The sequence below is a fragment of the Rhinoraja longicauda genome, chromosome 5, assembly GCF_053455715.1.
Source record: "Rhinoraja longicauda isolate Sanriku21f chromosome 5, sRhiLon1.1, whole genome shotgun sequence".
Taxonomy (NCBI): Eukaryota; Metazoa; Chordata; class Chondrichthyes; order Rajiformes; family Arhynchobatidae; genus Rhinoraja; species Rhinoraja longicauda.
The window spans coordinates 29402473-29419679 of NC_135957.1; the positions used below are offsets into that span (position 1 = coordinate 29402473).

The following is a 17207-nucleotide window of genomic DNA, read 5'->3' on the forward strand; positions in this document are numbered from 1 at the left end:
TACAGCAGTACAGCACAGGAACAGGGCCTTCATCCCATGCTGTCTGAGCCGAATATAATGCCAAATTAAACTAATCAACAAATTAATCAACTAATTAAACAAACTAACTAATTGACTAATTAAACAAATTAAACTAAATTAAACTCTGCCTACAAGTGATCTATATCCCAAATGCATGTGCCTATATAGAAGCCTTTTAAATGCCACCAATGTATCTGTGTCCACCATCACCCCTGGGCAGCAGGTTTCAGGCACCTCCTATCTCCGTGCAAAAGAAACTTGCCCCACACATATTATTTAAACATTGCCCGAGCAATGTCTTAAAATGTCTTTAAACATCTTAAACATCTTTAAACATCTTAAACCCTCTAGCTTTGTTATTTCCACCCTGGGATGAAGGTTCTGACTGCCCACCCTTATGTCGATGGATTTACTGTCCATCAGCTCAATCATATTTGTCTTAAATCAGCAAAGGTTCCAGTCTTATCTGACCAAAATTTAAGCGCATCAACAAAATGTGCGAAATACTATGTCAAACTACATTGCTGTAAACAGATCCTGGAACTAGAAGCAGATGTGTAAAATTGTCCCCCTTGTCATTTTATTTTGTGTGGCATTTGGATGGGACTTTCGTGCATCTCTCTAACCATGACCTTGTCCTACTTCTCCTGATGGATGAATCTCGAGCCAGAGGACATAGTTTCAGGATAAAAGCCCACTTAAGGATGAGCAAAATGGGGGTTGTTTTCTCTCAGAGTTAATGTAAATCTTTGGAAGTTTCTAAAGTGGAAAATTGTGGATGTAGAATCGCTAAGTATATTTTTGACTGAAATTTTAGGATTACGGGGGAACTGAAAGTTTTGGGGAAGGAGTAGAAAGCTGGTGCCAAGGCCAATGATCAGTTTAGCCATCATCTAACTGAATGACCTCGGAGACATGGGACCTAACTCAGGTCCGACGTCTGACGGTTTTATGCCCTTTTCCCAAAGAGCAGTGAGAGGGTTGTCATAATATAATCATCGTGGGATTCTCTGCAAGATTGAGCATGCCAGTGGCTGATAACAATATCCCCAGTGGTGCAATAAAGTTGCTCAATTGCAAAGAGTGGCTGCTTAATTAAGGATTCCAAGAGTCCATGAATTAAAACATCATCTCACTTAGGGACAATCTGATGATGCAACAGGGACATGGACAAGTGGAAAAGAAACAGGCAGTGATCCTCTGGTAGATCCAGGAAATGGTAGATGTTTGGGCATGGGGGCAGGAAGGAAGAAAGAGCATTGTGACTAAGGTGATGGATGACATGCTATTCAATTTGTCCCTTTCCTTGCCCGCTTTCATTTGAAATGCAGAGAAATGGGGCATTTTGCAATATGTATAGACTGTCCAATTACCAAAGATTCTGGAAGGAATTGCCTCAGCCTTTATGTCTGAATAATTCAGTCCTAAAGTGTTTCCTCGCATATTATTTTACGGCACACTTAGTTTCTGACTTACAATAGACAATAGACAATAGGTGCAGGAGGAGGCCATTCGACCCTTCGAGACTTGTTTTGTATCTGATAGCATTTTAAGGAAAACAGTTTTTTTCTTTATTCCTATTCAATACCAGTCATGGTTGATTAGGAATTCATTTGATTTAACAATAACAAAAAGTATGCTTCATTTGATAATGGATCATTTTAGCTATGAGCTATTTTGATAGTGTTACTCTTTACTATCTTGTCAAAATGGCCCTCAAAGCTGGTCACTTTAAACATCTTTTCTTGTGTTGTCACTGTCCACTACTGTCCTTTTGATCTCCTCTTTTGGGATGATTTTGTCAACTCTGCGAGGAATCTTAAGGGATGAGATTGCCCCTTTGATCTTTGCTTCTGAGTAAAATCCAAAGTATAATCATGAGATTCTATAGCCTACGTCATCCACAATGACGTTTTGCTTAGTGTTAGAATATCCAATCATTTTAATTGTCTGTGTTGACTAAGGACTGTGTGTTCCCTATCCCAGAGTTTAGGCCTGTAATTCTACTAAATTGCCATTAATTTGAACTTTTGTCTTCTCAGTTTGAGCTGCATGACATATCCCTTGGTGAATCAAGTGACTCTGGATTTTTGTCCTCTCCCCAGCAGGTAAACTGGCTGTTATCCCACCAGTGGGTTAGTTTGGAGTGCAGCAGTCCACCTTTAGCCCTTGTATATAAGTAAAAGATCTTTCTCAGTCTATTTGTAGGATAGAAGATGGTGTGTGCTTAAAACATTTAGAATAGGAAATCAGCCTTCATCGTGTGTGGCAAATGGGTTCATATCAAGCTATCAGATCCTATCATACCACAGCCAATATTTTGTTTTCCATTGAGGTCAACGATGTAGGCTTATTTTACTGCCTTAAATTCGTTAACTAGCTTTATGTAACTTTTTCATTTGACACATTTTAATTTTGATTATTGATTGTTTCTTTTGCCATTAACCAATTGACAATGTTTTGGCAAGTACGAAATGATTAATGTAGTGTAAGTTTCTGCAAAGAAATTTTTCTTCCATAATCTCTTGCTATTTGCTTTTAGTTTTCTTTACTTTTAATAGACTAACCGCAAACAGTGTACAGGATGATTAATATTTGTATTTTGTCCACTATAATGGAGACATTGATAGCATAACATCACCAAAACAATGGTGAACAGAATTTTGTGTGAAAAATTAAGATTTGCCAAAACATCAGGCGAGATGATTGTTTTCACTTTGATGCAGAGCCAGTGGTTCAGAATCAGCTATGTAAAGGTTCATGTTCGGGGACAAAATTGGGCTGCACTGTGGGGTGAGGTGGGCTCATGGTGAGCTCGTCATCCTTGTGACATATTTTATTTTCACTTCTGTCCACTGCAGAGGAAGGCAATAAACATAGATGGCGGTGTCAATTCACTATGAGCTAGTTTTATATTGCTGGCATTGACCACTTACACCTGAAAACACACAGGGGTTGAGATATTTCATAGCAACCCCAAGATAAAATGTTTTTTTCTTTATAAGGAATACAGTCTGAAGAAGGGTCCCAACGCAAAACGTCACCTATTCCTTTTCTCCAGAGATGCTGCCTGACCCGCTGAGTTGCTCCAGCTCTTTGTGTCTATCTTTTTTCGTTATAAATGATAGGGTGTAGGGAATTATTTATAACCTCACTTATCCAAATATAAACATATCACTCAGATACTAATAGTGCTTGACTAATACTGTTGTACAGTAAAGTCCTGGTTTCCGACAGATTCAGTCGGCTTCTGTAGTCATTGAACATCTGAGTGTCCCCCACACTCCTCTCGAGAATATGGATGCCTCTTTTAAACAATCTCTACATCCCTTTCACTTAAAAACCCAATACCTTCTCCTTTAAACTAAAACCATATCAACTGATTGTCAGATGGGCAAATAAAGTCAGATTCCAAGTCACCAAACCTGCAGGCTTTGACCTGAAAATTGTCTCTGTGTTACAAATGAACAGAGGGCATTCCTAGCCTCTCTCAATTTATTCACAAGATACCTTGCCAAAAAATGCTGCAGATGCTGGAAATCTGAAATTTTAAAATATGTTAAAGTATTCATCAGGAAAGCATCTGTGGAAAGAGTGACAAGATTAAGAGTATCAGTCCCAATAACACCCTGCATCAGAACACAGAGAATGTTTTGAGAAAACATAGCAAAGAAAATCAAGTCAGTTTGACTTTAATGAGCAACAATTAAGCTAATGATATTTACAATGTTGCATGGGAGATTTCCAATTGAAACAACCAGATTTGGTGCATTGTTCTTTCCCTTTGGCCTGGAATTTGAATCCAGCTCAGGCTGGTATAAGGTGAATTGTGAAATCCCCATCCCAATCTCTCATGGTTGTCATTTCAAACTCCAAAGATAGACATAATTTTAAAATTCCATTCAGTGAAGCAAAGCGAGGTGTAAATCTCTGCAGAACATCAGAAGGGAGTGCTATTTTGACACTGGTGTTCAGATATGTTGGAAGGCTGTATGGTGACATTGTTACTTTGCATCCCATTCATCTTGTATCAAAGATAAAAGGTCTAGAATTGGCATAGGATATTGTTGCAATATTAAAATATTGATATCCATCATTGTCATTTACTTAAATTTCAGGAGCACAACTTTAAATTCTGTCCGAGCACATGAGGTGAAAGCTTATTTTAGATGTCAAGGAAACAAATTCACTCAGCATTATCTCCATTTACCAAGGTTATGAATATAAAATATAAAATATGAAGTGTGCTCTTTGAAAATAAATGTAATATGTTGTTGGAGATGAAAGATGCAATACTTTCACTTCTGTTATTACATCTCTGTGAAGTACCTTGAGACATTTTTTCTACTTCAAACCTGTCATGTAAATATAAATGCTCCGTGTGACCTCTGGAAACTGAACAAAGTCCTGAGAAGTAGATTGTTTCAAAGTGAGAGGATAGAAACAATTTCCAGGGATGCAGAGCACAATTTGGACCATGTTATTATTCCGAATTGACTGAATTCTCAACCTATACCCAAGTCTTTGTTCCCATTTCAGCATCAGTCTTGTAATAATAAGAATGAGGAAATTAGATCATTTATTTTCTGCTAGGAATATTTTACAGCTTCGCTACTGTGACACAAGAGTCACTTGCACTCCCAAATAGAGCGGAGAGGTTTTTTTTTTGCAAATGCAGGCATTGCGATGAGCTAGTAAATTATGGGTTTGCCCAGTTCTGTGACTGATACACTGTTCAGTTAAGATAGTCAAGGATTTAAGGGAAAATCAATTGCTGCCTCTTCCCAAGAGCTTTACGGATCATTAAAAAGGGATTACTGAGAAATGAAAATGCCATACATACTAATTGGGCAAGCTTTATGTCTTTTTTATGTTCGAAAAGCAAAAACAATTTTAAGAACATGAAAAATGTTTCTCTCTCAAATATCCAGTCTGAAGGTGATAGTTCCCATTCTACAACAGATGGACAAGTGCTTGTGGGAGCTCCGCAAATGGTTCAAGGGCAGTCCAAAGACCTGGAAGCAAAACCATCCAGGGAGAAAAACTCAATTTTTCGTGCAAAACCCATGAAGGTCAAACACCACAAACATTCAACTGGTCCTTTGGCTGATTACGGTAGGTTGCACATTGTACTGTAAGTAAGCACATTGTACTGTAAAATCTACCCTTGCTTGCTAGTGTCAAATGAGTGCTGGTATCATGAGTAGGCTGAACATTGCATTCCAACTCCCCGCATTTATAAGTCCGTAAGTTGTCGGAGCAGAATTAGGCCATCAAGTCTACTCCGCCATTCAATCATATCTGATCTACCTTTCCCTCTCAACCGGCACGGTGGCGCAGCGGTAGAGTTGCTGCCTTACAGCGAATGCAGCGCCGGAGACTCAGGTTCGATCCTGACTACGGGCGCCGTCTGTACGGAGTTTGTACGTTCTCCCCGTCACCTGCGTGGGTTTTCTCCGAGATCTTCGGTTTCCTCCCACACTCCAAAGACGAACAGGTATGTAGGTTAATTGGCTGGGCAAATGTAAAAATTGTCCCTAGTGTGTGTAGGATAGTGTTAATGTGTGGGGATTGCTGGGCGGCACGGACCCGGTGGGCCGAAGGGCCTGTTTCCGTGCTGTATCTCTAAATTTTAAAAAAAAATCAACCCATTCTTCTGCCTTCTTCTCATAACCCCTGACACCCATACTAATCTATCAGTCCGGGGTGTTAGGGCATTTGGTACTGTTGCAGCTGATATTCTACCTTTTCTTGTAACTAAGGACTAACTTATTTCTTCAAGTCCTTCAGTCCCTGTAACATTATTTTGGAAGCACTGTTCTCGCACTTACCTGTGTTGTAAACTTCACAATTGTCTTGCCTTTCCCCTTCATCGTTATTTTAAGTGGTAATGTCAAAGCTGCCATTTTTATATTGCTTCTTCGTTAAAAAGTCTTGAGATTTTTTATATGATTTAAGGTTGTACAAGTGGGGCTAAGGCAAGAGATGGCTGGTTTTAAGGTTGAGGCTGGCTCTCCTCATTACCGGTGAACCAGACACTGGCACTTAAGCTGGGCGGCCACTGATATTTCAGAAATGATTGGTGAAGAAATTAAGGGAGTATGATAAAAGTCAAACAGCACATAAAAAGAATTTAATGCAGGCATCAACGTAGAAAAAAAATCTCTGTACGTTCCCTGAGGCTAATGTAATATTTTCATGTATTTTTCGTGCAGAGAAGCAGTTGTCAGAATCAAAGTTCAGAAGGCAGATGGCTAGCTCATTATTTTTGCCCGTTGAAGTAGGGAGTAATGACATTGGGGATGGAATGTGGCCAGGCAGAGTGGATTTTGGATGAAATATCTTGTCCTTTCCAAGAAGATTGACAGAACCGTGTATCCTTATTCCCATGTTCTTATTGTACCACATTTCTAATCCAGAAAAGTGATGCTACAGGTATGGGCATTGATTGCTTTGATAGAGCCTGCTCACCTGTATCTAACTGCTGGTGAATGATTCCCCCCCTCATCCCCCATTAAAATAACTGTTTTGTCTTGGGGACAGTTTCACGTTACTGATGTCGTTGCTGGAAAAATAGGCATGAGTAAGTTATGGTGACCATTTTTTTGATGATGTAAATGGGGTAAATGTTTGATTTCCAACATCCACAGGGCAGTGGTTCCTCTGATCTATTTGACAGTCACATAGTCCGTGATATATCTCCACTAAAATCAAAGTTATTAGATGTAAAACAAGCATGCTTGTGCTTGTGTGTAACATGATGGATATTATGTCTATTTGGTTTAGAAGATAATGGTGTGTTTAAAGCTCAAGACGCTCGGAAAGAAACTCAAGATGCTGCTGAGGTGAGGGAAGATGCAAACATGAGGGTGGATCTACCGATTGATCAGGTTTACATTTTACATTCTTTGAAATGCATGTTTTTCTTGCTCTTTTGTAAATGCACAATATGAATTTGGAAGGTGCTTACGTATCATTCATAATTTTGTATGTTTTATCAGATGGTTTTGGACACTCGTCGCAAGTTATTTAAAAACATTTTAATTATCTTGTTAAATCTAAAAGTAGATGCATGCATTTTACCAAACATTTAAACAAATTCATTTTTTCCCAGATAATTCTGGTTAAAAACATAATAGTTAGTAGAAGACGTGGGCCATTTGAGCCTTTGAGTTTGCTCATCAATTCCATTATTTCGCATTGTTTTCCACAGTTTCTACCACAGTTTCACCAACTGGTTATCTATATATAGCGCAAAGGTTTTAGGCCCACCTTACTCACCATTGGCCTGCGGTTCAAATGGTTGTTATATTTTAAAAGTTATTCACTTTTTAAACTTTAATAAATCCCTTTTCAACCTTCCCTGCCCGTCGGCCACACCTGCGCAGTAATACCTCCATGTTTGATGTCACAATGGGAACCCAACGGGTCTGCGCATGCGCAGTTGGGGCCCGTTGATCTAATACTTACGTGTTCATCTTGCATCACAACGGTAAGATGGCCGCCGGATCCGCACTTGCGCAGTTGGGGTAGGGTTGCCGCTTGGAGGGGGGCGGGACCCGCCCGAGTTATGGGAGTGGCGGCTAATGAGGGGGGGGTGAGGAGAGCTCTCCTGCTGCTAGCCGCCGTGATGGCTGCCTGGGGCCGGGGTGAGTGGCTCCCTCTCCCCTTTCCTCTCCCCCCTCGCCTGTCCCCGGCCCCGGGGGAGTTTTAAGGGAGGTTGAGGGGGGATGGATTGGGTGAGTATCGTCAGTTGTGGGAGGGTTGTCAGGCCCACAGGAGAGGTTTGGACGGAGGGTTGCCAGGCCCGCAGGAGAGGTTTGGACCCAACGGGTCCATGCCCGTCTAGTTCTATCTAAAGGTTGGATCAGTATCAGAATAACCTGATTGTCTAATAGGAGAAGGGTTTGTGTTCTCAAGTCCTCTAACAAGGCTCACTTACTCCCTCCCCTCTGTTCTACTCTTAAAGTTGACCATCCAGTATTTATTGTGTGGCAGTAGAGAGGTGAGGTTTGGCAGATAGATCGCTTCCATAGCAATGGAGAAGGCTGAGGACAGACAAGTGCTCTGTCCTCAATCTCGCCCTCGAGAAAACTTAAGATGAAAGCATTCTTTTCACACAAAATAAGTAATTTTTTTGTTTTGTATAGGACTTTAAATGCAAATTACTGTTGCTACTACTGCCCCTCACATTTGCTGGACAATCAAAACCAATGTGATCTAGTTTCTCACCATCAATATCCTAAAATATTATCAACCACCAATAAATAAATACCCAACTAGATAAGTCCCATTTAACCATAGTTATTAGTGCTGGTCAGAGTCCATTCTATGGTAAGTGATTAATCTCTTGACCCCCTAAATAAATTGTGATATCCAGAAGACAAGAGGATGATGGAGTTAAGTTCATTTTCCTACAGAGGTACACCTACAGAATCACTCGGGCATCTCAAGCATTAACTTAACTGGCAATCCAGTTAACATCCATAGTGGCCACTCAACAGCATTCCATAGCAGCATTGTCTCCTCCTCACTGGCTGCACTGCAGGAACTGCAGCACCTCACTGAGGTATCACTTGGCAGCACTTTCTATCCCTTGGCCGTCATCATTGAGAATCACGTGAGCTCTTAATCTTCAGGAGTTTTATCACTTCATCCCTCTCCCAGGCAATGATCATACCGGCTTAGCCAATGCCAATATTGTGTTAGACATGTGAAACTAATAGCACTGAAAACCAACTGTGAGAGAAACTCAACAGGTCAGGCAGCATCTGTGGAGGGAAATGGAGAGACAATGTTTTGAGTCAGGACACTCTTCCTTGAAAAGGAATCCTGATCTGACCCGAAACATTTTCTGTCCATTTCCCACCATAGATGCTGCCTGACCCGCTTAGTTCCTCTAGTGATTTTGGTCAAGCCGCCAGCATCTGCAGTCTCTTGTGTCTTAGAAACATAGAAACATAGAAACATAGAAAATAGGTGCAGGAGGAGGCCATTCGGCACTTCGAGCCAGCACTGCCATTCATTGCGATTATGGCTGATCGTCCCCAATCAATAACCCGTGCCTGCCTTCTCCCCATATCCCTCGATTCCACTGGCCCCTAGAGCTCTATCTAACTCTCTCTTAAATCCATCCAGTGATTTGGCTTCCATTGCCCTCTGTGGCAGAGAATTCCACAAATTCACAACTCTCTGGGTGAAAACGCTTTTTCTCACCTCAGTTTTAAATGGCCTCCCCTTTATTCTAAGACTGTGTCCCCTGGTTCTGGACTCGCCCAACATTGAGAACATTTTTCCTGCATCTAGCTTGTCCAGTCCTTTTATAATTTTATATGTTTCTATAAGATCCCCTCTCATCCTTCTAAACTCCAGTGAATACAAGCCTAGTCTTTTCAATCTTTCCTCATATGACAGTCCCACCATCCCAGGGATCAATCTCGTGAACCTATGCTGCACTGCCTCAATTACAAGGATGTCCTTCCTCAAATTAGGAGACCAAAACTGTACACAATACTCCAGATGTGGTCTTACCAGGGCCCTATACAACTGCAGAAGAACCTCTTTACTCCTATACTGAAATCCTCTCGTTATGACGGCCAACATTCCATTACCTTTCCTCACTGTCTGCTGTACCTGCACGCCAACTTTCAGTGACTGGTGTACAAGGACACCCAGGTCTCGCTGCATCTCACCCTTACCTAACCTACCTCCATTGAGAAAATAATCTGCCTCCTTGTTTTTGCCGCCAAAGTGGATAACCTCACATTTATCTATATTATACTGCATCTTCTCTCTACCCAGTCACACTATCAGAGTGCTTTCACAACACACACTTTACAACATTTATCTTCAGGGCTACAAGGAATGGGCAGTAAATGCCAGCCTTGCCACGAGTGCACACATCATAAGAATAAATTAAAGAGGAGTAGGCATCATACTCATAAGTTCATAAGTTCTCGGAGCAGAATCGGGCCATTCGGCCCATCAAGTCTACTCCACCATTCAATCATGGCTGATCTATCTTTTCCTCTCAACTCCATTCTCCTGCCTTCTCCCATAACCCCTGACAACCTTACTAATCAAGAATCTGTCAATATCTGCCATAAAAATATCAATTGACTTGGCCTCTGTGGTGATGAATTCCACAGATTCACCAGCCTTTCTAAAGGTACATCCTTTTATTCTGAGGCTATGGCCTCTGGTCCTAGACACTCTCACTAGTGGAAACATCTTCTCCACATCCACTCTATCCAGACCTTTCACTTGTGTTAGTTCCTGATTATGAAAGGATTTCCTGAATCGATAATATAAGAAAATAACTGCAGATGCTGGTACAAATCGAAGGTATTTATTCACAAAATGCTGGAGTAACTCAGCAGCTCAGGCAGCATCTCAGGAGATAAGGAATGGGTGACGTTTCGGGTCGAGACCCTTCAGACTGAATCGATAATGTTGATTCAATGCCAATTTCTGCTCAAGTCTTCCTGAAGCTTTGATCAAAGATAGATACAATAAATAGAGCTGATATTTTTGCAAAGTTAACACATTGCCAGCTGCTTATTAACCGCCTCTCCTCATGTAGTTTGAATGATTTTATGTTGGGTGGATTTGTGAACATTTCGAAAGCATGCTACCCATAAGTAGACAGCAAAATGGAACAACATATATGGGGAATATAAGGCAAAGAATTACGACCTTTCTAGAAATAATGATCTGCGTCCTTAATGGGGGATAAAATTAAAATTCAATTGCAATCCACGATAAATGCTGATGAATCTTTTTGTGTTTGTTTACAGTTAAGTCATTTTAATACAATATTCTGTTGACTAACACATCAGCAGATGATCTGTTATGGCATGTGAGTCGGCTCTCACTTCCTTCCTAGTGTGATCCAGTAACTCTCATGTTTCCCTTTATAATTGGTACTTATTCAAGGTGATAATTTGGCCCCAACTTCATTAATGATGCTTGAAATTAATGTGCAATTAAATGTATATTCACCAAGTTATCAGTTAAAATTGTGCACCACGGACACTCTTACCACTCGGATGGTTGTAAAACATTTCAATTAGATGGCACGATATTCAAGCACCCCTACAATTCCTGAATGGACCTCTGGCGAGGAAGAACTGTTGATTAGTTACTGCAAGCAATGTGCAAATACAACTTCAGTTTCCATAGTTTCCAGGCAGCAGAAGTCTCTGACATAATCTGAAAGAATTTGTATGATCTTTCTCCATTTGATCCACATGCATTTTTCACTGGAAAATTTGTATTTATAGTAGTTCAGCACAAAATGCGTTCAGTTCATTGCACGTACATGGCAGTTTATCTGTCCTCTTTCTTTGATGAAGCAGTCTGCAGGAGCAGTGATTGTGAATCATTCCCAACACTGTATCATCTAACTTATGAATTGACCGTGAAGGATGTGAAGCATATACCACAGCCTAATAATTAATTCACATTGAAGTCATGGGTGGTTTTAATTGAATTTTTACATCAACCAAATTGATAGGGCAGCTGTCGGAAGGCAGGTATCTCTTATGAATTCAGAGGCTAGGTTTAAATTGCAAGTACAGTATTTTTTTTAAAGAAACACCAATTGCTACTTGCATTACATATCAATGATTTGGATGAGGGGACCAAATGTCACATTTCCAAGTCTGCTGATAGTTCTGAACTAGGTTGTGACTACCTAGGAGGAACATGGGCAAATTGTGTGACTGGGCAGGAGGATGGCAGGCAAAATAAAGCTTGAAAAATGTGAGGCGTTCTACTGTGACTGAATAGAAAAGCGGAGATTGGTTAATGAGATGCCTAAAGGTACATGGATGTGCTTGTCGTTAATTCACTGAAATAAGATGCAGATGAGGAGAGAAAGTGGCATGTTTATCTCTATAACTCGAGGGTTCAATAACAGGAGCATAGATGTCTTATTGCCCTGGTGAGACTGCATATGGAGCGTCATGTACAGCTTTTACCTCGATGAGGGAATGAGGCAAGGCTTCAATAATAGGTTTCAGCATGACATGAGATAGAGTGGGCTAGGATTGTATTCTCCAGAGTTTAAGAATGAGAAGAGATTGCATCAAAACTGAGAGATTCGTAAAAGTCTTGACAGTCTAGATGCCGAGGGCATATTTATACTGACTGAGGGTTTTATCACCAGGCACCTACTCTGAGAATAAGGAGCAAGCAGTTTAGGCTGATATTTGGAGAAGTATTCTTCTCACTCAGAGGGCAGTGAAGCTTTGGGATTCTTTGGCCCAAAAGGTTGTGAAAGTGCTGTTATTAGTTTCATACATGACAGAGATTGATAGATTTCTGGATATTAAGGTTTTCAAGGGATATGGTGGTACTACTGAAAATGGCACCGTGGTCGAAGATCAGCCATGGTCTTGATGAATAGTGAAGCAGACTCAGATGGCCCACTGATCCTATTTCATATGTTCTTATGCTGATATCCACTGTAAAGGATATCAAACACCTTTTCTTGTTGAAATGATTTTCATGTGAAGACTATGATAGCCATAATGCATTTTCTAATCTTTAAAATCAATGTCATTTATTTTATAGATCCCTGCTGAGATTATTCATGAGGAAGAAATACCACCTTATGACAATGATACGTCCACAGATAACCATAAGGAAGACGATGTGCTCCATGGAATGGACGATTATGGAATAGTTAAGGAACAGTGGAATGATCCAAATGGGTGGACAGGCGATGAGGATGGACTGGTTGAAAACACTCCAGAATACAGCAAAACTAAAGAAGATGGACTGCCCAATAATACTGACCGCAATACCAGTACAGTGGAGAATTCAGATGCACTACCCTCTGCAACAGGTGAACTTTATAGTGAACAGGAGGATCCAGGGAACAAAGTCTATAACCCAGCCCATGATGATGAGATTGCAGGTATGGCTTCAGGACAATCTGCTCAGAAAGATGAGGCGTCACTTAAATCTCAAGCAAGGCATGAGCCAGCGGATAAACAGGAGCATGTTGAAGTAACAGAGTTAGAAAAGGTTAGCACTGTAAAGACCTTCATGAAATTTAACTACATTATCAGCATGCGCTAGTTAATTGTTACAATGCAGTGTCAAGTCAAGTCAAGTCAAGTCAATTTTATTTGTATAGCACATTTAAAAACAACCCACGTTGACCAAAGTGCTGTACATCTGATTAGGTTCCAATGGGAAAAAAAAATGAAACATACAGTAGCACGCAAACAGTTCACAGCGCCTCCTCAATGAGCCTCAAACGCTAGGGAGTAGAAATAGGTTTTGAGCCTGGACTTAAAGGAGTCGATGGAGGGGGCAGTTCTGATGGGGAGAGGGATGCTGTTCCACAGTCTAGGAGCTGCAACCGCAAAAGCGCGGTCACCCCTGAGCTTAAGCCTAGACCGCGGAATAGTGAGTAGCCCCAAGTCGGCCGACCTGAGGGACCTGGAGTTAGAGAGGGGGGTTAGAAGATTTTTGATGTAGTGGGGGGGAGTGTCCATTTAGGGCTTTATACGTGAATAGGAGGAGCTTGAAGTTGATTCTGTACCGTACAGGGAGCCAGTGGAGAGAGGCCAGAATCGGGGTGATGTGGTCCCTTTTACGGGTACCCATCAGGAGTCTCGTTGCGGCGTTTTGGACCAGTTGCAGGCGGGTCAGGGAAGATTGGCTGATCCCAGTGTATAGGGAGTTGCAGTAGTCTAGGCGGGCTTTAAGGATGTGAAGATGATGCCTTTATATTGCTTATACACTGTACAGCTGAAAGTGAAACTCAGGAAGTGCAATTGTATGGAGCTTCATGGGATGAAAAAATACAGTTTTGAGTTGATAGTCCCCTGCTGTCCTTGTCCGGAAAGTTAAAAGTGTTCTTGAGAAGGATCCAATTTATTTGAATGCTTTAAGATACTAATTTGAAACAAAACATTTTCAATCATTTATTACTTTTTAAATACTGCTTTTATTTTGTAATAGCTCCTTTAGTCTTTTTGAATACGGCGGATATATTTGATGCCCATTGGGAACTTTGACAGCCGGCGAGTCTGTGGTTAAAACATTACCGACTGTCAAAGCCATTCTGGGAGTGCAGCCATCTGCTTGCACGTGGAGCATCCTCTGGCGGGAAGGCCTCCCAATAGTCAGCAGGAATCAGAAGAGGAAACGTGTAGGGAGATCGCAGATAGTTGCAAGTATAATAGGTGTAAAAGTGGGGGTTTTAACTTTTAAATATCGACTGGGACAGCCCTCATGCTAAGGGCTTGGATGGTTAAATTTGTGGTTTGTTCAGGAAACTGTGCTCAATCAACACGTTGATAGCCCTACTAGAGAAGAGGCAACCCCGTCCTACTCTTGGGGAATAAAGCAGGGCAGTTGACTGAGGTGTTAACGGGGAAGCTGCTGAACGACTTGAATTTAAATTTCTGGGTTAACATGCAGAGCTTTGACCTTGTGTCTTTGGATCAACTGTCTAAGCCTATGGATATCTGAGGAAACAGCAAAGTGCTGGAGGAATTCAGCGGGTCAGACAGCATCTGTGGACGGAATGGATAGGTGATATTTCATGTCGGGACCTTTCTTCAGATCTGTCCGTATACAGATCCTACACAGATGCTGCCTGACCTGCTGAGTTTCTCCAGCACATTGCTTTTTGCTCAAGATTCCAGCATCTCCAGTCTCTTTGTGTTCATCCTCTGGATATTTGAAAGTAACCTGAGCGCCATGGTATAATGCCCATCAAACAAGTTGTGATGAATCGGATTAAGTTGACATTCCACTGTTTAATATATAATAGACTTGTGTGTCATCGTAACCATAATAAAAATTGTTGAAATTTAAAACTTGTTCAGAATTGGCACAGTTCTTCTCCTGCTCAAATGAAGTGCTTGAGACAAATGGTTTATTCGTGTGCACCATTCCCTGCATCTCAACTATCTCCAGCCTGTAGAGTGAAGGAGTATGAAAGTTGAGTTTGGTCAATTAAACCAGTTGACAAACCTTTAGAAATGATGTCCTAATCCATGAGAAGGTCTGATTAGATTTGTATTCTGTCACAAACACACTGTCTTTGAGGAAACTGCTCCAATGCAAAGAAGTTGTAAGCCTTTTGGAGACTATTTATAAATTCCAGGAGATCGTTAGTGTTATAAGCCTGCAGTGACTGACATGACCTGGTCACTGCCTTTGTAAAGGCTGAAGATAATAAAAGTTAATCTCCTCAGACTCCGCAGTTAAAGCAATTTAATTAGAATAGAAGATCCTGTAAAAAGGCAGCATTTTGTGGAGAGAGAAAAATATTATTTTGTGCTCTGTTTGGAACGTAAATTGAACTTTGATTTAGGTACATGCGCAACCAGGTGAGACAGGCTGACACCAGTTTTCCAAAGGCTATGGAATCCCTGGCTTTATAAATAGAAACATTCAGTCCACAAGCATAGAAGTTAGAATTAACAAATGAAGGAAAGCATTATTAAGTGGGAAGCAAGCAATCAAAGTCTGGCATAGGGATTGAAGGCTGACTGAAACACAATAGACCTGAAATTGCAACCTGTCCAGATAGCCAGCTTCCCCCTTGGGAAATTTGCCTCACGATGTTTTGCTGTAAAGGAGGACATTTGAGGGGAGAGAAGGTGGATCTTTCTGGTGGAATGTCTTTTCTGATGGAAGAAATACAACTGAGACAGAACCATTTGGAACTGAGATGATTTTTAGCTAGTGCTTGTAACAGATGCTAATGCAAGATTCCATTGATCACCTATGGTTTGTTTAGTGCATCATGCAATCAAACAGAAATATTTGCTATTCAGGAAAAGCACTGTGATTGTAACATATTTTCCCAGGTGACCATATATTGCATCCCGTTTGGAAGTGCATCTGTTATAATGATCGCAGTCTGAGTATTCTGTGCCATTGAATCAAACATGCAAGTTTACAATGTAATGATTCCAGCTGGTCATTACAGCATTTCCATTCCCTCTCTCAGTTTCTCTAGTTCATCACCCACTTGGGCAACTAGTATCTGGGCATGATGAGCATTCCATTCATAGATGGGGTACATCAGCCATGGTTGATCCCGGTCTCATGCTGTACCTCTCATCAGTGAGCTGTTCAAATAGAAGATAATTAAGAGTAGAAGCAATGGCTAATTTATTTTCCCTATCACTTTTATGACCAATGCCATTTCCATTCCAGCCAGGATATCCTTTTTGGTATCAATCTCTTCTTGAATGGAACATCATTTGTTGGCTTTTGTTTGTTACTTTTCTCAGTCTTTGTTGAGCTCTGCATTACTCTCAGCCGAAGCGTCTCTCTTTTGTGGCTAGCGTTACAATTGGCCTTTGAAAAATGAGATGTTACTATTGTATGTGTTCCAGTGCCTTCCCATTAACTACATGCCCCAGTTACACCAGGATATCATCACATTTTAAGACATAGGAGCAGAATTAGGCCATTTGGCCCATCAAATCTGCTACACCATTCTTTCATGACTTATTTATTTTTTCTCTCTGAATTCCATTCTTCTGCCATCTCCCCATAACCTTTGATGCCCTTACTAATCAAGAACCTGTCAATCTCTGTTTTAAATATACCCAATGACTTGGTCTCCACAGCCAGCTGTGGCAATGAGTTCTACAGATTCGCCACCCCACTGGCTCAAGAAATGCATCCTCGTCTTCATTCTAAAGGTACATCCTTTAATTTTGAGGCTGTGCCCTCTAGTCCGAGACTCTCCCACTACTGGAAACATACTCCCAACATCCACTTTATTTGGGCCTTTCATTATTCAGTATTATTCTTCATTATTTTTCATTATTCAGGTTGGAAATGGACCCCAGGAAAGAGAGTTTGTAGAGTGCCTTCGAGATGGATTCTTAGAACAGCTTGTACTGGAGCCTACCAGGGAGAAGGCAATTCTGGATTTAGTGTTGTGTAATGATCCTGATCTGATAAGGGGACTAGAGGTAAAAGAGTTATTAGGAGGCAGTGATCACAACATGATAAGTTTTACTCTGCAAATGGAAAGGCAGAAGGGAAAATCGGAAGTGTCAGTATTACAGTATAGCAAAGGGGATTACAGAGGCATGAGACAGGAGCTGGCCAAAATTGACTGGAAGGAGGCCCTAGCAGGGAAGACGGTAGAACAACAATGGCAGGTGTTCCTGGGAATAATGCAGAGGTTGCAGGAT

The 17207-nt window shown here is 41.1% G+C and overlaps 1 protein-coding gene across 7 annotated transcripts in view; it reads left to right on the plus strand.

Annotated features, from left to right (window-relative positions):
- Positions 1-17207, plus strand: part of dcdc2c (doublecortin domain containing 2C) — a 105618-nt gene that overhangs the window by 82752 nt on the left and 5659 nt on the right. For 5 of the 7 annotated variants that reach the window (XM_078400088.1, XM_078400087.1, XM_078400091.1 and 2 more), the window contains 3 exons: positions 4953-5136; positions 6808-6911; positions 12598-12943. In XM_078400088.1, the coding sequence (XP_078256214.1) occupies positions 4953-5136; positions 6808-6911; positions 12598-12943 (634 nt within the window). Of the gene's footprint in view, positions 1-2063; positions 2130-4952; positions 5137-6807; positions 6912-12597; positions 12944-17207 lie in introns of all 7 variants that reach the window. The other 2 variants (XM_078400093.1, XM_078400092.1) reach the window with 2 other exon arrangements.